General features: G+C 36.0%; 1 protein-coding gene across 7 annotated transcripts in view; it reads right to left on the minus strand.

Moving 5' to 3' along the window:
• Window positions 1–24770, minus strand: part of RYR2 (ryanodine receptor 2) — a 424514-nt gene that overhangs the window by 166595 nt on the left and 233149 nt on the right. For all 7 annotated transcript variants that reach the window (XM_063328961.1, XM_063328960.1, XM_063328958.1 and 4 more), the window contains 6 exons: window positions 22013–22205; window positions 20121–20337; window positions 18814–18918; window positions 14625–14728; window positions 10323–10406; window positions 6563–6722 (listed from right to left, as the gene is read on the minus strand). In XM_063328961.1, the coding sequence (XP_063185031.1) occupies window positions 6563–6722; window positions 10323–10406; window positions 14625–14728; window positions 18814–18918; window positions 20121–20337; window positions 22013–22205 (863 nt within the window). The remainder of the gene's footprint in view (window positions 1–6562; window positions 6723–10322; window positions 10407–14624; window positions 14729–18813; window positions 18919–20120; window positions 20338–22012; window positions 22206–24770) is intronic.

Below are 24770 nucleotides of genomic sequence, written 5' to 3' on the forward strand. Positions count from 1 at the left end.
CAAAGTGACACCAGAAACATACATAAATAAGCACCAATCAAAAAGAAAGACAGTAAAAGACTGAAAAATGAAAACATAGACTAGGAAGAGTGCAGGAAAAACATGATAATTATTTAACGGGATCGTAAGTTTTGTGATTTAAAGTGTTAGAGCTGTACAAATACATATTCTGTGAGGTACTGAAATGTTTTTGTTCTCATAACCAAGGCTGTTAAGTGACAAGCACAACGCAAACGTATTTCAGCACGTATTCAGTGACACAGACGTGCTATTGTTTTCCTAGCTTCATTTGCACCATTAGAAAACACTCGTTCCACAGCTGTGAATTGATTCTGCTTGCTGCCGTGTCTGTGGATCCTGCACTTCCACAGAGATTTCTGAGCAATTGCCACAACAAATGCTACTGGTGAGCTTGCCAACAATGCTGTCAGAAACCCAGCTCAGTGTGCCACTGTGTGAATGGGCAGCATATACACCATGCATCATTTACCTACACCATACATTTCATATCTTGTTATACAGAGCTCTAGCTTTTATGCATTTATCATTGCAGCTCATGTTTAACCATAAACATTAAAATTAAGAATTATTTTACAGGGGAAAAAGGAAAAATAGAATTCTAAATTGCTATTTACTAACTCAGTCGTTTCAAGATTCCAGAATTGGAAAGCACGATAAAGTCCTCACAAAGCCATATTCTCGAACACGTTAACAAATAATCCTAGATGTATCCACCCAAAGTGGAAGTTGTATTCGTAACCTGACATTCTAGCAGCTGAGTTCTGTCCTTAGAAGTACGTGCATCCTAAGAAATACACGTACAGCTTCTACCGTCTTTACTGAGGACTGTACCTATCTGGAATGCCTGGCAGAATGTGCTCTGACTATAAATTGAACAAATACACCAGTATAAATAATGTAAAATATGAAAGTGAGGTGACATAAATTGTTTTTACAAGGACAAGATGTCTTTCTATGTATATTTAATGATAAAATAGGTGACAAGCTTTCAACTTGTGATTTTTTCCCATATGTCCACATTTCTTTAGTATGAATTTCCAGAACAGTGCCTCTCTTGCACAGTAGCACTAGGCAGTTTGAGATGACCAACTCCTGATCAAACAGCGATTTCATGTTTTCTACAAAAATCTAAAAAAAGGAAGATCCTGACTTAAAAAGACCCAACTGTATTGCATTTTGGACCAAAGAGATATCACACTTGATAATTGCTTCACATTCCTGACTAATTATCCTAGGACAGGAAGCACAGATGCTCTTCACACAGTGGGAAGAACTTTTTACGTTGATGATTTTCATAACCAATTTTTAAAGCTGTGGTGTTTTTAATATTTTTTTTGTCAACATAAATGAGGTTTCATAGTTGCGGTTCTTCAGCCACAACACACAATCCAACACGAAGAAAAAGCAAGACACCCTTTGACTAAGGGTGACAGGCGACTAACGGTGGCAATGCACATAAGCAAAATCTGAAAGTCAGAATCTTTGGCTGTGAACCCCACAAACAGTGGGGAGACCCAGAAGTCATGCATTCAGGAAGGGGGAGGGGGTAGCTAATGTACTTGAAATTATTTTCATCTGCTTTCTGATCTCTAAGCTTGCCTCTTTTATCTCCCTTCTGTCTTTTCCTTACTTATGTAAAAGTTTTATGAACATCAACCAATATTGTAAGTTCATGGATAAACTGAGTTCTGAATATTTTCCATTTGATTGTGAAGATTTAGTCACAAATGCATCATTTTATATGTCAATGCTATTTTTCAGTCAGCTTGTAATGAAAAAATCCTTAGAAATACCCCCACAAAGAATTCAGGTAATTATGACAGGACACAATGTCAAAATCTGTACACATTTAAAAAAAAAGCCCCTTCTCATAGCACAAATGTGATTATTTTAATTTTCTTACACCAAGACTACATTGCTCCTTTGCCTGGACCTATATTTGTTAACTGTCTTTGATGATTTACCATTTCCTGAGTTCAGAGACGACCAACCTGCAGACAACCACGTTCTCCCTTAAAGGGACACTGTCAAGTATTTTCATACTGATTTTGTGCTTGGTTTTCCACTTACCCCTGTTATTTAATACGTTCCTACCTGTTTTGTTCCTCCTGCTCCTTTCAAGGAACAACAAGCTACTGGAGTCTGTCCTACTAAAAAATACTTACTTGTTTGTGATCAGTGTCATCACAGCTGTCAGCACAGTTCTGGGAACAGGATTTATTAGTTAACTTGTGCTCTCTCTGCTGGCTGGCTGGTTGGCTCTGCAGCAGCAGAACAAAAATACTGTGTATAGTCATGCACGAAGAGCAGCTATCCCTTGTGAAGAAAAAATCCTGAGAAGCAGTGATGGATTTAGAAGAAAAAATCTGGAACTTGGATGACATTTCCCCCACCAGATTATAACAGGAAAGAAATGGTTTATACATGAACTACTTGACAGTATCCCTTTAGATTTTCCATATTATATAATCCCAAGGCGGCACTCATGATGCAACAAACCTACGAAATCATCTAATCCATCCTACAGCAACAGCATGATTGCTCTTTATAACATATTACCTGGTGATTAATTCACCTACTTTCAAACCTCTCGAGTTTCTTTCCCTTAGGAAACTATTTCATAGCTCTGAGAGATCTGTCTATAGTATAACAGCATAACATCATGTCACTTTATTACAGTACTGTAACATGTCACAGTAATATGATGGGATGACAAAATGCAGCCCATGAAACAAACTCATTGTTGGAGTCAAGCAGAAGCACGTAGCAGTGTCGACAACAGCTAGAAGCTTGCCATGTGATGTGTACCATCAGCTAAATGAGAAGCGTCTTTGCACTGCACCCAGAAAGAAGCACCTTGCTATTCTGCTCTCCTCTTTTGACTTTTAATGAATGGTATTTATTATCTGCTCATTGTAAGCGCTCTTGGAACTCAGCTGTCCATCTTCTCTCCAGAAGAAAATAAACTTAATTATTTGAAAAGAGAAAAATAATTGAATTAAGAGGAAATCAACATCAACACCCCAAACATGGCAGCTCCTCCAGAACATACTATGGGTTTTCAAGGACATCATTAACCTGCTTAACCATACATGAAACTACTGTAATTTATCTGCCAAGAATAAGGGAGTAAGGTATACGGCTAATCTTCTTCCTTTGTTTCCTGAAGGTCATGAATATTCCTGAGCTCTTGATAATCTTTAACAACCATCCTCTGCTGAAAGCATAACAATGACACTGTTCACTGCCCCGCTGTGTTATATTCTCAACAGCAGTACCCCACTCAGCACACAAACCTCTTTGGTCAGTTTGAATGAATCAGACCCAGCAAAATATTTGAACGTTTAAAGGAGAAGCACCTAAGACTGCAAAACCCTGATTAAGTGGCTTTCCATCCCTGAATGTGGTCAGCTTCATGGGCACTTAAGCTGTTTACTTTTAAATGTGCAGGTTCTTCTTCGCATGCCCATAACTGTCTTTGTCTTGGTAAGGCAGAACAGTTCAATACCGATCATATACCTCAGCCCAGTCAAGATTTAGAGTAGAAGCATTTCCCTAAGTCTCTATCAGAGCACAACCTGGTAGTCAAAATCAGAGCCTGATTCACACTGAGTGCTTAAAACATCTCCAAAAACCTAACTAGGAGCTACCATTTTATTTTAAAATTTAGCGGGTCTAAATGATAGCGATAACCTGTTTACATAACAACTTGTCCTTTGCCATCAAAATGGATTTAGATACCTAATTCCTGTTTGTCCGGTTAGGGACCTTTGCGGATATAGGTATCAACTTATAGTTCAGTAATTACAAGACTAAGGAATTTAAAAATATACCTCTATCTTCCACAAATTTTCTCACACACAAAGTGTAATAAGTGAGCATAGATTTAATTGGCATGTTGAGCTTTGTCATCAAGCAAGTCGGGCATTTATGGGGAATGGAGGCTAGGGGAGGCCTGAGTTCCAAGATTGGCCCCTAAGGACAGTATTTTAAGGGTCAGTAGATAAAATGCAGAGAGCTGTTCAGTGGTTAGTCCTCCTCTTTCCCTCTGCTCTTTCATGGTGAACCTCAAAAAACAGGGCCACAATGTTTTAGATTCAACAGTAAGGCCAGTCTCTTTCCCCGGGCACAGCACTGAGAACCTAAGACAGACTTCAGGATTCTTCTGACATTAAGTTGTAGTGTTTAATTTTAGGTTACATTCCTTACCACATTTATCTAACCAATTTTTCTATTTTTTTTTTTTAAACCAAAGTTGTGGCCTGGGGCAACTTCACTGCTTTTCGGGAACCAAATAAAACTAATGATTGATTACTATCACATCAAGCCTCTTCGAAAGTAGAACCTTCTGTATCAACAGGCACATCCAAACATACATAAAGACAGTGTACAAACACGTTGTGTAGATGTAAAGTAGAAATATTTTTTTTATTGTCACCCACTCCCACTACATCTTTTGCTTATTATTCCCAACCCAGTAACAGGGAAAAAGTTTTTGACGCTATAATTTAACCACCGTTCTTACTTCATACCTCACTAATGCAGAAAACACACAATTTAACTGCACATTCACTCCAATAAATATCACAAAAATATTTGTGGTTTTTTCAAAGATATACAGATACACAGGTTAAGTTAAATTGTCTTCAAGACCTAAGAAACTTTATTTACTACATATGAGTTGGTGGGTTTAAATTTTCCCAATGCTAGTTAGAAAGACAATAAGCGAAGAGATGCATTTGATTCCAGAAACATCTTAACCAATAAATTCAGTTGCAAAAGTAAAATTAATTTTGGGATACGTCAGGATTCTATCAAAGTTGTAACTATTTCTCAACTTTCATTCATTTCAAATCTCCTGACTGGCAAGACCCTGTCTTGAAAATGTTTGGCTTCTGAGAAAATAAAATATATGGGAGGCATGGTATAAATTATTGTGTGCATTCTTTAATATATCAGAAATATTTCTTTTGAGCATCTGGAGATATATTTCTCATTATAGAAATGAATTGTGCACTGCCTCCATAAACACAGGATTGAAATAGTGGGTTCAAAATTAATTAACCCGTTCCCCCTACCTGACAACAGAGAGTCACCACTTCCAACATTTCTCATGATTAATATTCTATCAGAAATGTTAACAGCACTTCAAAGGGACACCTTCCCTTATTCAAAGATGCAGTATTAGAGGAAAATTTAATCCTCTTGTAGGCAGGGGAGTTGCACTAACACTGAATTATCTTCAGTGTCTATCTAGTAGGGGATATTACACACATTCCAGTCTGCAAACACACGAATTAGCTCATTGTCTGCCTAGACCCAAATACAGAACACAGATTTCCCAAATAGTTCATGAAATACCAAAATGAGAGCTTTATAGTAAGATACTATAATGGACAATGCTGAAATGCTATGCAGCATATATTTTATCACTTAAAAGTACTTTGTCAGTATGTGATGAGGTGAATTCAAGTGCCTAACTTAATATCTATAAAACCAAATTTATTTAATTTTTTATATAAAAGCTTTGCAAGTAGAATGAATTTTGGCCTTGTAAAAAAAACCAAAATTTGAAATGTGCTAAACTGAAATGTATAACTTGAATTTTTGTCAAAAACAAAAACACTGTTTGTAGGCAGGAAAGAGTGTGTACCTACAAAACAGATGTTCCTCATTTTTGCAAAAATAATGATCTTTTATGCCCAGCGCAAAACCATGAAAACTCATTTTTTTCCCCAAGGGGTGAATTTTCCTAAAATTTCACTGTGATATGCTACCACACATTTATTAACAAAGACACATTTCTCTAGATAAAATTCACAAATAATCACAAAAAGAATAGAAACTATATCTCCTAAGGGAAAATTGATATAGTAGCTGTCTTGAAAAATAATAAATTAGGATCACTGTATAGCCAATTGATTTTTTTTTTTTTAAAGAAAACAAAGACCCTGAGTTTTGCTGTTAACAATCCACCATGCTTAATTTTTACTCCCCTCCCTTATAACACATTGTGATACCTACCACATAGCATTTCTATTCACTGAAACAAAACCACTAAAGCAGGACTAGAACTTGGAGACTGACATAACTACTCTCAGTTAAACATGGCCTCTGCCAGAAATACAACACATTAGCGAAGTGATTACTAGACGTTTACATTCTGATTTTCCTGGATAAACAAAATTATTCAATTCCCAGAACTGCAAACATTTAAATGATTCCCCTACTGAAAGTAAATGTTTACATTTCCTAAAATACTAGAGCATATTAGCTTCCTGCATCCAATTTTCTCACCCTGAGATCTAGATAGCATAGAAGAATATACCATCAATTTTTTAATACTGCTTGTAAAAGAAGAGTCTCATACTGCTAGAAGATTTAGCAGGATTGCTTTAATTATGTACTTTTGCTTTCTTTGACTGACAGGCTCGCATTCATTAGCTGCTTCTTCCTGCTTTTGTGTCCCCATTATTCCCATTTAACTGTGAAATATCTCAAGAGATAAGTGCCTTTTCAAGTGACTGAAGTTAGCACTTACCTGCTGGATACCGTATGTCCAGCCTTGCCTTATACGGTCCCTTGCCCACACATTGTGAGCATTCTCTGCTAGTTTATCCACCATAGCTTCTTGAGAGGGGGTGAGTTTGATAAAACTCAGATCCATGGGAGCAGGCTTATATCCACTCAACAACTGGTAGCTGTCAAAAAATATAGAACTTGCAATTACTTTTCAGTAAGAAAAAATTGGCAGAACCACAAAGGAAAGAAGTGACATGTGTGCAATATATGTATATAAATAATCTGTCTTGGAACATAAGGATAATAATGCACTGACATTTGATTTTGTTTCAAGCTAATTGCAACTTGATGGGATGGAGTAGCTGGTAATGAAAGATACCCAGGATGTGCTGAACTAAATTGTTTTGAAAGTATTTTAGCAATTTCACATATTTAAAGTAGTAGATTAAAATGTTGCTTATCTAAATACTTACATGAACACTGTTATTGTTACCTCTGAGAAATATATTCTGAAAATGTATTCCTCCTATTACACATAGGGATGTGAGAGACAGAGCAGGTCAAATGGCTTACTCAATATCACATATGAAGTCTAATAAAAGTTTGTCTTTATAATACTTCATACCTGAACTATCCTTCAAATCGTAAATGTTTAAAATTTAAGCATGACTTCAGAACACAAAGACAGCTTCCTCAAAATTTTTAGCACTCCTAAGAATGAAGTGCTGTTTACTTTTACGAAGCTGTTCCCATGGAATTAATTATAGTCATCTCCCACTTTACTTATGAGCAACCCTTCTTCAATAAAGGATGTAATGCATATGGTGATGGAAGCAGCACATCAGTACTTACTAAATTTACAACGAAAACCTATGACACTTTGCGGCGCCACCATGGTGGTGGACATTGCCTCCCTTACCTCAAGTGGCAAGGGAACATGCAGGGGAAGAGGAGCAGGAAGAGCAAAGGGGCTGCACAGGGTGTCCGTGCCCAGGTGCCGGCAGGGGGGCCTGCGGGTGGTCCCTGTGAGGAGCGGCTGGGGCTGCCCTGAGCTGGGCACAGACGGTTCCAGACGGCTCCAACTGAGTCACCACAGGGCACGGCCAGGCCCCGCAGCCACCGGTGGCGGTGCCTCTGGGAAAACGCTTTTACGAAAGGGCACAACGCTGCACAGGCAGAGAGGAGTGAGGAAAATAAGTGTGAAAATGTGAAAAACAGCCTTGCAGAAACCAAGGCCAGGGGAGCCCTGGGTACCAAAGCTGGGGCTTCTTCTGGCCCCAGGAGAGACCAGAACAGAGCTGGGGGACATACCCTGAATATCCCTGAGTATTTCCCCTCCAGCATCATGACAAAACAGAGTGCTATTTTGGTCTCAACAAAAAGGGTCTATGAAAAATAAACAATGACATTCTCTCACTGAAATTATACATGCTGGGCTGTTTAAAGAATGACTAGTTTAAATAATAGTCTAATTATTTTCTAAACAACTTTGTCATTTTTTTGTATTTTCTTTATTTGGACTGACAGAGATATCCGGAAAAAGAAACAGTATTTATCCCCATTCATATTCTAAAATATTAAAATACTTTACAAATTTTAATTAATTCTCTTCTGCAATAACTATTCTAAAACCCATTAAACAAATCATTGGTTGAAAACAATAATTGAAAACAAGCAAGTATTTAAGGGGAATTATCATCTATAAACATGAGGTTGGACTATCCTTCAAAATTACCCCATTAAAAAAAAAAAAAAAGGTTCAGTCAGAAAACAACAGTTCAAGAACATCAATCCAAAGCAACCATTCATGGAGTTATGGATGGGCAAATGTCTATGACAGAGGTAAGGAAGCAGCTGGCAGTGGTGCTGCCATCTCCCATGCGCTGGCTGACTGCCCTCACCGTTACCTCTCCTCAGGTAGCTGCGAAGTCGCTTCAGTGTGATAAGTAAAACCAGTCAGTAATGGAAATAGTGACTCATACAGAATTAACGCGTTTGTCAGGCTGGCAATTACGGTGTTCTTTCCTGTCACACTCCCCTGCACAAGTGTTACGTTGGGTATATAGAAGCTACAATAGCCACAGCTATTTCGATATAAGAGCAGGGTCAAAGTAAAAGGGGTTGCAAAGGATGCTCATGATTTTGTCACAGAGGATGTGTACACTTCATTTCAGGATGCAAATGAATACTCATCGAGGATTAAGTGTCAATTTGTATGGATGCTCAATGGATACTAAGCAAACTAACAAAAGCATATTGTGTGTACAAATTCATGATGGAGAATTGTGTTTAGCTGCAGACTAATGTTAGTTGAAATGGGTAGCTAAAATCCCAGCACCTACCCAGTCATCTGCTCAACAGTATCTTACTGGTCTTAGCTTGCTCGGTATCTCCACTGGCCTTATATTAACAAATTTTTTAAAGATGTAGATAAAGCAATGTGGAATAATTTTCAAGATGAAAATTTAACTGCTTTAACAGTACATTATCACTACCATATTGATCTGCCACTGATTTATAACAACCATTATGGAGTATTTATTTGTGCCAGCGCTGAAAGTTACAGAAAGAGTGGTAGATATGTTTAAGTGATCTTAGTCCATACTCTGCTTTCTTGATTAAAGATCTTCAGCAGCCTATGCGAGTTGTTTTACAAGAGAAAATTAAACTCAGAGAAAAAGTATTTTTAAAAACTTTTTTCTTTTCAGTCTGACAATTCTCTTTTCCTTTCCCATTTCATTTAGACAACCCTTCTTCTCTCCAGGACTGTATCCCACAAAAAATGTGATCAAGCCTTATAGCTGCACAACTGCATCTAGATCATGAAGTATTTGCTCTATTTTTGCTCAACAAACATCTGATGCTATTGAGAATGTTGCCGCAATTATTTTTTCCTTTTTACTTGTTTCTTCTATCCATTGTGCGTATGTACTAGCACTTACCATTGCTCTTAGTCATAACCAGGGAAACTAAATTACTAATTTAAATTCAAGAATAACAATACATAGAAGTTCTCTCATACTGAAACCGTGACCTTTACCCTTCTGGTTTTATATACATTATAACCCTCCTTTAGCCCAGTGAATTTTATACCAATCTATACAAACTTATAAACCATGAGCTCAAATGTCTGTCGGGCCACAGGGCTGTGATATGCTTATCACCAACTACAGTTCCATTACTTTCAACTGTGTTAAAGCTCCCAAATTCTTCATTCACTAACTAGAGGGTGGCACACTGGTGCTACGCAGTAAGCCAGGGCACCTTGGCTGGGCCGTGAGACCTGGTTTCAGAGCTGCAGTAGTGGAGGCCATGATACCATATCAATCTGAGCCCAGTCCTACCAATGCTGTTGCCATTCAATCGCTCAGGAAAAAAAGTCAGGCAGCTATAGCAGTTCTCTCCACTTCAAGTCACTAGCCGTTCTAGGACTTTCAAAATGGTTGCCTTTAAATATGTGCAACACAGCAAAATACATTGACAAGTTTGCTGTAAAAATCAAGTTTCTGCACTACACTCCAGATACATAAGAACTATGTAACAATGAATGCCAAACATTTCAATGAATCACGGAAAACCTAAACTTTGTCTACACATCAGATCGTAAATATCTAGAAGAAAAGGTGTGGATGAAGGCGTATGTAAATCTCAGAAAATTCATATGCATACATGCATACTCAAGTACCAATAAACCTAGCAATATAAATATCAATTCGTTAAAATACAGTTCGCTTTACTCACACTGCCTAATAAAAAGAGGCATTTGAATTTCAACTTACTTCTTTGGAAGTTTCATTTTTTTCACTTTCTCTTCAGCACGTTCATCAGCAATTCCAACATGGCAGCCTAATGCCAGAAGGGTTCTAGGATACAGAAATCAAGAGATAAATTACTGCCAATGTTTCTATATTTAGAGTTGCTGCTGGGCATATAAATGGCACTATACAACACATGAGACCTATGGAAATGGCAACGATATAATACGCAAAGATCAACACCAGCCTTTTTGTATAAGCTTTCTAATAGTGTTAAGAAGATGCCGCAAGATGTTCCTAAAAATTTTATTAAAAATATGAGTGGACTACTTCAAAATTGAACTATCATACAGTCTATTTATCTATATGAGGCATCAGTTGAAAGATTCCCTGCCCTTGAAATACCTATTTCTGCTTTATATACTTATTCATACTGCTTATATGCTCATTCATTCCGCTTCATATCAAAATCTTTTTATATTGTTATCTACTTCAAAGCTGACAAAAGCAAAAAAGGCAGGAATCATCACTTGTTATCCTTAGAATGTGTCTTCTTTACAAAGAGAGGCTGTTATTCAGAGATTTTAATTGGATCTGGATTTTGTCAGGACTTGCCACTCAAGAGAGGACTGTCAGCAGAATGAGTGATAAGCATTAGGCCAAAACTGCCATCTTAATGCTCAGTATGGATGTTGCACATTAATCCATCTCAGAGAAAAGGATTCAAGGCAGGCACTGTGTGTCGTGTGCAACAGGGCTTCTACCACAGACCCACTGACCCAGGCAGTGCATTCTGGCCTGACTCTGCAAGATGCAGCTCGTTTCAGAAAAAAAAAAACCACACACTATATAACCTTACAACAAGGTCAACAATATTAATTGTGTTTCTGATTATTTCAGACCTCTTACTATCCTTACAGTCACACTATCCCAGCAGTAAAAATCTTAAATTTCATTCATCTCCAGGATTGGATCTGTAATGCTAATTATTTGTTCCTGCACTTACATTCAACACTGGGTTATCAAGTCTTCGTTTCTTTAACCTAGGTGCTTCACTAAAATATTGACACTGAAGTGAAAAAAAAATCTTGGACAAAAGTCAGAGACCACATTGGAGTCAGATCAGAAATTTCTCAAAATCTGAGGGTGACACCTGTATCTTTGATTGAAAGTGATCATGCAGAGGAAAGTACAAGTGTAAAACTCGGACTCCATTCCCAATTTTCCCTATGTGGAAGAAAGATGGAAAACAAGGTTTTTGGTTTTGTCTCTAGCTAAAACAATATTTTCCAGTCTTGCTTTAACTATATTTATTGCTCTTGAGCTGACTAGGGGAAAAAAAGGGCATAACTATTGCTCTAGCAGTATTTCTCTTGGCAGATAAATCATATGTTTCAAGGAGGTTCTTGCAGCATATTTTTAGTGCTAGCTAGATGAAGTAAATCCTACTGTTGTGGTCCATGAGCCCTGATTTAAAATTAGACAGTAAAATCAGATACAAGGAAATCAACATGCAGTAGCTGCCTCCTGCAAAACACACTATCTGCTAAGAACACTCCATGCAGCTAAATTTCAATTGGCATAAATCATATTTGATTCCTATGCAGCTATCACCAGCATTAGTAAGAGAACATAGCTAACAGTGGAAAGCAGTATAGAGGAGCCAACCCCTGGTAACCCTGATTTTCTTGTAATGTAAGACAGGAATTTTAACCTTATAGGCTTATAGCCTCCACCCAGATACAGCAAATTCAAATCAGAGAGCCATAGCAGGATAAAAAGGCATACCATACTGGTAGAACCTGAAAGACCCCTAAAGTACTTCAAAGCTAAACAAGAAAACTAGAAGTGGCTGAATGCAATCCTCAGCATAATATTGATACATGTAATTATCACACACAACTGAGTAAATAGGCAGAAACAGGAAAGTCAGTCACAAAATAGTAATCATCAAAAAAAGTACAAGATCAAACTACAAAATATATATACGAATGTGCAGAAACAGTATGAGCAAGCATATTTTAATCCCATGACATTTTCAGAGGTAAACTCATTCCTGAGTCTTGACATTTCATATAGTATGTCATGTTTACAGTTCATAAAAATATTCAATCATACTGAAAAATATACAGAGATTCCAATATATTGAAAAGAAATGTTGTGTCAGATAATATGACCCAGAACTTTCTTGTTTTCTGCCTCTGTCATGTAGTAGAGCTGTCAGCAAAACTGGCAACAAACCAACAAAAAACCCACTTACAGTAAAAGTTATTTGTGGTGTCTTGCAACTACTTCAAGTATGTAGTATGCAAATTGTAAAGAATACAGCACATAGCTGACTAGAAGAGGTTTTAAAACAACATTTTCTTTTCCTCTTCCCCATTCTCCCCCATTGAGGTTGACTGCTAGTAAGACTAGAAACATCTATTAAAGAAATAGTCAAAGTAGCTTACAATTAAAGTCATCACAGATCATCTAGAATAGATGCACTAATTTTTCCACCTTTGCAAGTTTGCAGAAATTAACTGAGCGAGACACTCATATTCTAGTCCCTGAACAATAGAGGTTTACATGATAAATACATGATATTGCAAAATTAGAAAATTACTTCAGAAAACAAGGACTCTATGAGAATGAAACGAAGAACTGATCTCAGTAAACATACAAATTTTGAAATCCGTAGAAAGACTAAATGCTTTAGGTTTTGAATACTATCCGTTTAATGAAAAAGCTTTCTTTAGAGTAAGTAATAACATTTCTAAAATAAAAGTAATCCATCATTTATATGTCTAGAAACCAAATTATTTTTTGTTTTGTCAGGGTTAGATTTAGAAAAGCACTGGGTTCTGAACCAGTAATCATGTAAGGACTGCTAAAATTTGTTTAATATCAAGAAAAGCATTAGAAGTGTGCATTTAATTCTGAGAGTCTGATTTTTATGACGCCTGAGTCATATTATATAGAGTATTCTAGCAAAAGATCCAACAGTAGGGAAAGCTAATGAGGTCATCTTTTTTTTTCATAAAGTGGAAAGCAAGAAGCTAATCTGGATTCTTAAGCACATTGTTGCATTGACAAGGGCTTTAAAAGCTTTTTTTGAAATCCTAATATCTAGCTGAAGACAAATAGGAACTTATTTTCTTGCCTCCAATGGAGTTCCATTTCTCTCTGAATGCTTTACCTCTAAATAATGCCAAAATATCCTTCTAGAAACTGTTTTACACTCTGGGTCATAAATTTGTTTTTCATTGAGTAATTTACTTACTGTGGGAACTGTGGATCAGTAACAGTGCAGAGAAGCTGACCAGAGAAGGACACTATGAGAAATTCTAGAGTGTTCTACCTAGCTTTCTACTATGAGGACAGAAAGTCCTTATGCGTGTAAACACTATAGCGCACCATCAGTTTACATGGCAAGTTTTTTTAATAATGCAGTACAAATGTTCCCAGAAAAGTACTGTCACGTGAGATACTCATCCTCCTCTAATGCTCTGAACAGGAAGAAGCAACTACATTATAACAAGAAAAAAAAAATTAATAGATTTCAATGGATTGCAAATAGGAGTGACTGGAGAACCACAAATACCACCGGGCATTTACCAGTTTGAGAAATGTTTTAACGTTGGCTACATGCAATGCTACATATGGAAGCAATTACTTACACTAATAGATTTTCAATGCATTCACAGTGACGTAAGAACTTAGAACCACTTGACTGACAAAGCCGAGATGCAGAATTGTATCTTTGTGAGCCAGATAACTAGGTTACTTGAACAAACCCATTAACATCCCACTGAAATTTTCTAGCATTCCAACTGGAGAGCTTCCATGACATTCACACATCTACTACTGTTTTGTGGCAACATGCACAGATGACAGAGAAATAGCACCAAGGGGTCCTGAAGCAAAGCTCATCATTAGTCATGTCCAAAAAATACCTATTGACTGTCAAAGTGCGCTTTATCAATAAAGAAAATTAAAAGCAATTAAACTGAATTCAGTTAAACCAAATAAGAAGTGTTTTTTTTTTTCAAAGCTTGGATCTATTTCTTTCCTCCAAACAAGATGAAATTGCCTAAGTAGCCATTTTATAATCAGCATTACCACAATAATTCTAAAATTCCATAGATGTTAAAAAGAACACTATCAAAGCCATTTTCAATGCCAAATACATCAATCCATTAATATATCTCACTCCTCCTTTTTCATATTATTGCCTTCACCTACATGTCAAATTGTAATTCACATGTCAAATTATAGTTCTGGAAACTGGAACTCCTTAGGAAACTCTCACTATAAGCTTCAAAAGTTTTAGTAGCAGCTTACTTCAGTGTTTCAAGTGACATCTGCAAGTTATAATTTCTTTCCTGCTCTGGCAATTTTGAGAACTCCACTAAGCATGGGTGTTGTCTTTTGTTGTCATCTCTAACCTGAAAAGACAGTAAAGAAATAAGCTTAATGTTTTTTAAAAACTAGAAGAAATTTCAAAACAGTCCAAAACACAATCCTGTCAGGATTACTCAAACTGGACAACACTTCAAAGAGGAACATATTATGTATTCTCAAAGCACGATCTTTCTGTTCAAGTAAGGCAGAATTTGCATTTGCAAATAAACTTCAGATTTCCAGATCTCAAGAGGAATAAATGCTAATTTGTACATTTCAATGTACAGATGTTCACAGCAATCACACAAAGTTCAAGAATAGTGCAATCTATGTTATATTTTGACATACGGCCATAAAATAACAACTCATTTTCTTCAGCACCATGTTTGAAAAATTATGCATCCAGATTGTATAAATACATTGATATGAATAGTACTGAAGTGCTTACCCTACAAAAGTAATGATATAAAGGATAAATCTACCCTATCTCTTAATTCAGAAAATGTTTGGGTTTTAATTATGCCCAGTAGTATAGAATCATAGAATCATTTAGGTTGGAAAAGACCACAAGCAGAATGCAACTGTTCATCAGTCACAAATAATTTGAACATTATTTTACTTTTACTGTAGTAAGAGCAGTGTCATGAAGACTCTAATTTACAAAATACTACATTTTATAAGCTTAAAAAATTTGATCAAAGACATATTTAACCTGCACTAATTCTACACAGTTTTAGTCTAATACTGGCCATTACTGGGAAGGGTAACCTGAGAGGCTGATAACTGAGCATTTTACTTCTCTCAGCTTTGTATCTTTATCATGCTCGAGCTCAGTCAACAAAATCTACACAGATTATGACTTGCTAGAAGGCTTAGTAAAAAAAATATTAGTTTTCAAATATTAGCTCAAAGATCCCAATGAAAGTGTTAACATTTGCTCAGTTGAGACCACATCTTGCATATTAAAACACTTTTGTGTCCATCTTTCATGGACCACCAGCTTAGCATTTGTATTAATCTTTAAAGTTGCAAAGTGAAAGTTATTGAAAAACAACATTATTGACAACTTTTGATCAATCAGATAATTCTGCTGGAAAATGGAATGTTAACAGTTGAAGTTAAGAAGTCTAATTGTTATACTTTTTCCAAATTGATCTTTATTCATTTGGTGAATACAGGACGGCTTTTAAATTATTTTAGCCAAAAAAAGAGCAAGGCACAAATTCTCAGTGAAGTGGTACCATTGAACTGTGTATTATCTGTTCTCAACATCTTGATCCGTTATTCATATGCAGAATCAAATTTGATGTTTAAAAAGGGTAAGGAAAATCAGTAGTATATAAACAGGCATGAAGTTTCTGACTTTCAGAAAAACAAGGTATCACACTTAAACTGATTGCTTGCCCTGCATATTGTATCAGATAAGAGAGCTTTTCTTTGGCTATTTTAATGTAAATGTCTTAAAATGAAAAAGCTCTAGCATCATGGCAATAAATCCATATGCAGTATCTAAGATTACAGATAACTCATAATATTGGGACATAAACATAGTGTGTTAGAGCAGGGGAAACAAAAACAGTCATCTGCAAACCATAACCTTTTTATAAAGTTTTTATAACTTCAAGTCCTGAGTGTTAATTATACATGGGTACTCACAGAGTGAACATAAATATGGGTCACTGATAGCTGAAACTTATTCTTTATTTATCATCTTCTATTTTTGCCAGTTCTGTGTTTTTCTGTAACAATAACTGTATGCTACTACTCAATCTAGTTTATTTAATCTCATGAAAAAAAAAAATCTCACATTTCTCTATAAAATTTCCAAGTAACATATTTTTGCACATAATAATTACCAAATTGAACAGCAGTCATTTGTTTATGTTTCGGATTGAAAAATATTTACAATCTCCAGGGAAAATTCATCTTCACTTGATGGGATTAATGTTCTTTGGACAGGCAATACAAGCAATTCAATTGTCAAGGTACTTGATCAAAACCATTAGCAGCTAAAATGAGAAACATTTTTTAGCAGACAATGGAAATACTTATTTGCAGATTTCTTTCTAAAACCTATGGTAATCTGCATTAATAATGATTCAATAAAGTCTCCAATAAGAAGGACTACTTTAGATCTGCGTACAGCTAACTTAAATCTTGGATGTCAGATATTTTCCTCAGAATTCCAATGTTAATTTAATTTCCCCTAGTGACACTCTTTTCACTCTACAGCTACAATGTATAATACTTCTATTATATACTCCATTTATTTTGTAGGTTGCCTTCCCACACCCCTTTTTTTTCTGAGCATAGTATAAAAATCTACTGCCTTGCACATACATTATATAAGTGGCAGAACTTGTGAAACCCACCAATTCTTAATTTTTGTGGTTAGTTTTAAATGTATAGCGAAGTTTGAATAGAAACAAAGATATGCAGATGCATTCGATGATTTCAAGTTGAACACCTAAATACCGCTAATATTCAGACTTATAATGAAGTCAGTTAACAAAAGTCCTTAATTTTGCTACATTAGCTTGGTTTTTTTGCTTTGTTTCATGTATAAAATGCAGTGGTAATATCACACTCAATACAGACAGATCTGATGATGTAGGAGGGAGTATAAAATACAATTTAGAGCAGATTTTTTGAATAGTCTGGAGAGATATTTAAATCTACCAGTTCTCTGTCTTCTAGCCTTTATACTTTTTTGACTTGGTGAAAAAACACCACTTTTTCAGAAAAGCTAGCTACTATATATAATTCATCTTGCTCTGAATTAAAAAAAACAAATTAACTAAGCACTTATAATGTGCGCGTCTAAGCCAGCTAATTTTTGTTTCATGCCTTCCGTCAGTACTCAGTAACTGCGGTGCATCAATTCAGATAACCAGTATTGGCAACAGCAGCTTAAACTGATGAAATCATCTGTGAGAAACCAATACGAAAAAAGAGTCAATCGCCAGAAGGTGATCAGCACATACTTCACCACATTCCCAAAGTGAGCACATCCAGCCATAGAACACTAAAGCTTGAGAGAAAACTGAATAACTTAAAAGATTTAGCACCTGTTTTCATTCTGAAACATTTATTGCTGCTTAACTTGATACACACTATATATTGTTTAAATTAAAATAGTGTCAACTGTACAATTAGATTCTCGATGGTAAGTAATGGTACACTAAAAGTTCCTGCAGATTGTGTCACAGCTGGTATGATTATACCACAATTAAAATGTTTTGACACATTAATTTAACTAGTGTTTTGTGTTTGATTTGGTGAGGAAAGCAACAACAGAAAAAAAATCTAGAGATCTTCTTTGTTAATGAAGTCATTTTAAGTACTGCCTTAGGCTACAACAAATATAATACCTATGTGCAGTTACATTAAATCTGTAATCTGAGCTCTTCAGAAGACCAAAATCTTTTTATTAACAGAAATAGAATACATATACGTTTATGTATGTGCATACATAGTTTTACATTTACATCTAGTATCTACCGTGTGTTTCTATTCACTCTTCACAGCAATAGCTCTTCATAAACAACACCATTTGCGATCCAATTAACTAGCTTGTCTACTTTTTTTTTATGATTTTTTTTTAATCTAATCAACAAAATAGACTGCATTTTGTATCAAAGCCAGAAGCCCCGTAGGAAAAAAGTAGGAAAGCGATAAGAAAATAGCTATGTGGAGCACCTAATACAGACATGAGCCTGAAGAAATGGAGAGAAGGAAGGAGAAAAGAAGATTTAATGGAATTTCCTATAAGCGATATTATTTTTCATGAAAACTAAGTTTGGGACTTCTGAAAGAGTTATGTCAGCCAGTAGATGTGAAGAGAACCAAGAATAACTGCTTTAATTGGCTTACTCCACCAGACAACTAAACTTTTTACCCCAGGAACAAACAGAAGGTGAAAACCCACTAAGTGCTTTCTGTGCTGACAGTTAGGCTGGCTGAAAATTTCAGCACCAAACAGCTTTAATACCATAATTTTGATGGAAAGGGTCTAAAACCTTACTAATTTTGTAAGGATGGGAAAAAATGCAGTCCCATTAGCACATTGAAACCAACGTGCTGAACAATACTATGTAATTAACAGAAAATTAAACAGGAAGGTACATACTGGTCCATACTGCCAGCCAAGTTCAATCTTATTCATAACCCAAAGTTCATGGATGTTCTCTGCTAATTTTTCTCTAATCCTTTCCAGGTGGGGAGGCAAAACAATCTAAAGAGAGAACAAAGAGGCTGTTACAAAATAAATTGTTTGACAGACACTTTGTACAAAGCGTATCTCTCAACTAAACGTACATTATCATTCAGTTCTTACTGACTGAAGTGAACAACAATTCTTCAATCAACAGGAATACTTTAACATATGCACTTACAAGTTCCGGAGTTTGACCAGCAAGGGAAAACAGTTTTAAATGCAACACCTCTAAACAGCATGGAAAACGTTCCTGGCAGCTGGCCAGAAACTACTCAAACCAATACTGTTTCTCAGCTTAAAAAAAATGCTAAAAATCTCAACAACTAACGTAATGTTGTGAAAAACACTTCAGACGAATATAAACATTTGAGAGTTGAACCCCATAAAAAAAAAAAAAATTAGATGACAACGACAAGTGACAAGTAAAATCAGGACAGCACATCACTCTGCCTCCAAAATTTGAAATCAAGTCTGTTTTACCTCAAAAACCAGAGACCTCAAATATACAGTGCTATGAACCATAACGTTACCCTAATTATTAGTGTTACAGAACAATAACTACATGACACATGTAGAATGCTGTATTTAACGCATAAAGGCAACAAACTAGCATGTTTGCTCTTTTTCACATGGTTTTCTTTTTTTCAGGAATGAGTTCCTAAATATGATAAAATCTGAGCACATAGGGTACAAAAAATTGTATCGTCTCAAACTCTGGTCAAGTGTATAATAAACTCTTATCTGTTTATTTGTTATCTCTCTTTGTTATCTTTGTGCTCTGAGATCTTTGTTATCAAAGAATTACTGCAATTTCAATGCAAGCCATTTACTGCCCACAGTGAGTCAAATGCCACTCTTAGTAACCTGCAAGTCCAGTAAAGAAATAGAGCTGAAGCTGGTCCAAAAGTCTTATCATAAGGCAAAGTCTTCAGTGTCTATTAACAGAAAAAGAAGTTCAAATATTCTTTTTTTTGCCTGCTCTAATATTAAGGGTAAAACATTCTTTATTATACTGGCTGTAAACTGAAATATATGAAATTTCTAGTGAGCACTAAAAGGATTTTACACACCATTTTTTCAACTTCTCATAATGGAACGTACCAACCAAATCCCAAGAAAAAACAAATTTGAGACAAGCTGCAAATTCAATCAAATGTGAAATAACACAGGCCTATAATATGTGTGTTAAAAGTGAAAATGCAATCTTTCAGTCTCCATACCTGGCTAGTATCTACAGGAACTGGAGTGAAAGCTGCTTGTGACAGAGAGACAGTGGGACCCAGCAGGTCTCTTGTATAGCTACGATCCTGCTTGTACTCTCGGCTATGCTCCACTTTCAGCTTCTCTTTTGGTAGGACAGCCTCAAAGCAAGGGGCATATCCAGGTGGAGGAAGGAACTTGAACTCTCCATGGCGACCTCCAAGCAAGAAACGTACCCTGTAAACATCAAAGTTAATTTAGACGACTGAGACACCTCTGGTGTCAAACTTAATCAGTTTGTAATCCTAACAACTATTGAATGTTATTTTTTAAAATGCAATGTTGCACCTTATTTGCATTGTTTACAGTTCTACTTTCTCTAACTAGTGCTGGAGTTTATAAAGTAGGAGGTGCAAAAAACATGGGGAAAAGTAAACAATTCTTTCTTTTAGTTAATTTCCACTTCCATAAAGGTATTCTAAATCATAAGACCAGAACAGAAGACAGAGAGAGAATAATCAGTTTGCTTAGCACACCTGTGAAGTAAGCAGCAGTGTTTCGAGTCTCAGAAGGCAGACATTATAACCCAGTGTAAACAGTCACCCACATCTGAACTCTTTCCATTGAGGAGTTCTCCATTATCTCTCATTTGAGAAATGAGCCTGAAAACTCCATGGAATATGGCTCTTTCTTTTCGCTTACAAAACACTAAATCCTCAGGACACAATATAAGAAACTCCCATATTTTCTTCCCTAAAACACGTATTTGTCATGTTAGTAGAATCCTAGAGGAAAGCATTCTCTTATTCATTACAAAATGATGAATTTGTCACGGTGGGTTTTTTTTACAGAAAAACTCAGTGAATGAGGTGATTGTGAAGTGGCAGTGACATAATACTGAAAAATCTTCCCAGAACACTGGCATCCTGAAGGAATCAAAAATACCCAAAAAACCTAGCCGTACAACAGAATCAATTCGTCTCTTTTCTATTCACTAAGACTTTTGTCACTCTCCAAAATACACACTCAACACAAGAATAATATCTGTCCAGAATTTCTCTCATGACTGAGATAAAGCATGGAAGTTTATAGTTTTGCACTTCATAGCATGCGTGTCTATAGTTTTACCACATTGTATCTACTGTATTATCCAAGGCAAAGTCTAAAGAAGTGCATTTTGCATCTGGAATGAGAGGTTGGTATGCCCACAGTGTGATAGCTCTCAGCTGCTGTAGAATTCACCTCAGTCTTTGAACAATCCTTCACAGAGCATTCACCTATCTCCAAAAGAAATCAGCTTTCACCCTTTACCTTTGCCAGTCCTGCTAAAGTTGGTCCCCCCACTAGAACATCACACATTCTTTCTTAATATTATAGTCTCGAAGTATTTAATAAATGGAAGTAGAAGACTGGAACTTGTGACTTGAAATTTTATAGAAAAACAGACTAGAGATTGACTGAATTCATATTAACTCATGCTGCTGAAAAGAAAGCGTACCACCACCATCACTTAAGGTAAGTGCAGATAACGCATCTTCAATAATAGTTGCTACCTCATAACAAGTGAGTTAGGGCAAATATATTTTTAATATCAAAGACTGATGGTTTTCTTCCCATATAGGTAAAATGCTGTCCTGGAGCAAATACGTAGCAATGTGTCAGCTAAGAAATGATAAAGAAGTTGTTTCTAAGGTCTATCTGCAAACCACCTGGATATACTGGTGTGCTGAAAAACAACAGATGCACTCTCTCTTCAGTACTCCTTTGTAGCTCTCAGTATCCAAGAAATGGAACTATGCCAAAGAAGCAGATGTCAAGAAAGGGAAAGGAGAGCAAAGACAGCCAGGGAAATATTCAGCATCTTAACATATACAGAAAAACAAAACAAAACAAAACTATACAGTATGCTAACTTTATTCCTGCAGAGAAGCTGACAACTGGGAAGAAGAGGCCATCGATGTTGAAATTCTCAAACATTCCTTGAACTGGCTGACCATTTATCCGGAAAGAGATGCTGGGGGCACTCAGGTCCAAACAGCAGCTAATAACATCATCAGTTCTTAAAAGATGTTGGTTGGGAGAATTTACTGTTCGTGCTACACAACCTATGGAAGTAAAGGAGACACATTTAGCACAACTCCTGAAAATCATATAGGTTTTCACAGCAGCCTAGAAAAAGAAAGAAAACATAGCAATAGAGCACAAACACATTAATACACAAATACCTAACCTATAAAATACAAGACGTGATTTTAATCTTGCAATTTAGTGAATGGAAGCATACAATTGTGTTTACAAAGCTATTTTAATCATAAGCAATACAATCAAATTACATTTAATGTAAGTGAAAATAATTACTGATACCCATATAAAGAGTCAAAATCAAGAAAACTAAATTTTATTCCTTACAGTAGTAGAAGTTCAAACTGAATAACAGCTATTAGTATCTATTATAAAACCTAGTATACTTTACCAAAGAATGCTTCATTATTCAAGATAAGGACAAGTATCGTACTTTATTTAGGAAAATTCAGGTACTTCCTGTTATTAAGGGCCACATCATGGTACCCTCACAAACTTGTATAAGATGATACTACTTAGTTTCATAATTAAACTGCAAAACAGCATTTTTCCGGCATATACAAAGACAGCAGCAATTCTGAGTTACCTATATTCAGTAATAAATGTATTTTTCTTTAGTAAGTTTTGTATGAATTCTAAAGGATCGTTCTCTCTGGCATCAAATTACATTTACACAAGCACACCTGCTTCCCAAGAGAAGTAAACTAATACAGAAATAAGAAATTACCATTTCTGAAATTTAATGCCATCTACAACAGAAAATTTATGTAAAAGCATGAAAGTTGTATGAAAGCATCTCTAGACATGTTTTCCAAAAATAACATATGTAATGCCTGCAAGAGACAAGCCATAATGTATATTAAGAACAGAGCACTAACTTTTTAACTCTGCTGTCCACTTCTGTAACATGAAGGACTTAACTAAAAGCACTATATTTGCAAGATGATGATGAAGATGGCATATAGTTTTTAACAGCAGAAAAAATAATAAATGGAAAATCTCATTAATTCTTCTCCAGATAAATTATCATACACACACAGTCCCCTCAAGGAACAATAAAAAAACCTAATACTTCTGATACTCTACGTAGAGAAAATGACTTCCTGATACTGCAGACTGTAGGACAGATGCTCTTATGTAAACTGCCCCTTTTGATAGGGCAGTCAAGAGTATAGTTAGGGAAAAAAAAAGTTTTCAGATGCTTTTGCTGCTTCCCTACAGCCTTTCAAGACAGGATGGCTTTAGCTCGGTTGCTGTAAGAATAGTCAGTTCCATCAGCAAAGACAGAATGACATGGAGCAATCCTAAGGGCCCTGCACAAATCAAAAAATCTACAGAAAACACTGCTGAGAAAGAGAGTAGCAGTCACAGCATAAGGAATGGCATCCAAGGAAACTACCTTCTACCAGCTCTACATCCCCAAACTCACAGAGCACAGCAGAGAATAGCAGAGAAAAACATCACAACAGCTGAGAGTTAGTTTCAAATAAATCACAGAAAGGGACAAGTCTTTAATGTCAGGGATAACTAAACTTTGAAAGAGCTATCAATGAAGACTGGATACTTCATCTCCTTAGGACACACTACTTGAGACTAGATGTCTTTTTAGATGTTAAAAATCAGCCAAATATAGGTTATTGGGATCAATGCAGGGCTGCCTGTTAACAGAAATATGTACTGTACATGTAATACAGTAGTCAGACCAAGTGATCGAAGTGTGTTTTGTGGCCTTATGCTTTAAAAATCTATGAGTTCCACTTCTCCATATTAGAGAAGTAATTGCAGTACTGAAGAAAGAAATGTAAATTAAATGTGATTCTGGTAAAGGCTTGATCCAGAACAGAAACCCAGAGGTAGAAATTATTGTTGGTATTCATTAATGCAGTAAATGTTTCATGCTCAGAAGGTTATTTTTAAAATGTCATTGCAGAGACTTACCAAAATGCAGCCTGGGATTGTGGAAGAAAAGAAAGGCCATGATTTTCAACATTTAACTACATAAAGTTCTTGCAAGTTTGAGAGGTATGCAACACCCGAGAACGTCAATGAAGAGAGAAATCTTTTCAAATCTACCAGCCACATCCACAACAGAGATTAATATACAAAAATTGCATACGTAAAGGTGGTCTAACTTTTTTGACTGGGCTGGATTATTGACTTGAGAACCACAAACAATTGTTCATTTATTCTTTTGTCACGTTTCTGATTTAAAAGTTTCCAGTGGTTAGGAAAACCATTTTGATTTTCAGTAATGTTTTGTTTCCTCCCTAAAAGGAACCCTAACTACAAAAGTTATTTCAGTTGGCTCATTATTTTCTGGTTCTTCTGTAATAATACTTAATCTGACAAATTCAGTTATGACACAGCTTTAGTAACACCATTAATTATGCATCATTGTTCCAAAGTAATTCTCACTTTGCCTCACAGGAGAGGCAAAGAGGCAGCTACTCTCCATAGATGCCACTCTAGTCACTATGTTATTACTTAATCATACAATCCATTGCTATTTTGATTGGAAAAGTCTTTTGAAATGTAAAACTGCATTCTTTTCCAAGTATCAAGCCACAGTGCCTCAAAACTTCAAAGAA

Source organism: Chroicocephalus ridibundus, chromosome 3 (assembly GCF_963924245.1).
Source record: "Chroicocephalus ridibundus chromosome 3, bChrRid1.1, whole genome shotgun sequence".
In the NCBI taxonomy this organism is placed as follows: domain Eukaryota; kingdom Metazoa; phylum Chordata; class Aves; order Charadriiformes; family Laridae; genus Chroicocephalus; species Chroicocephalus ridibundus.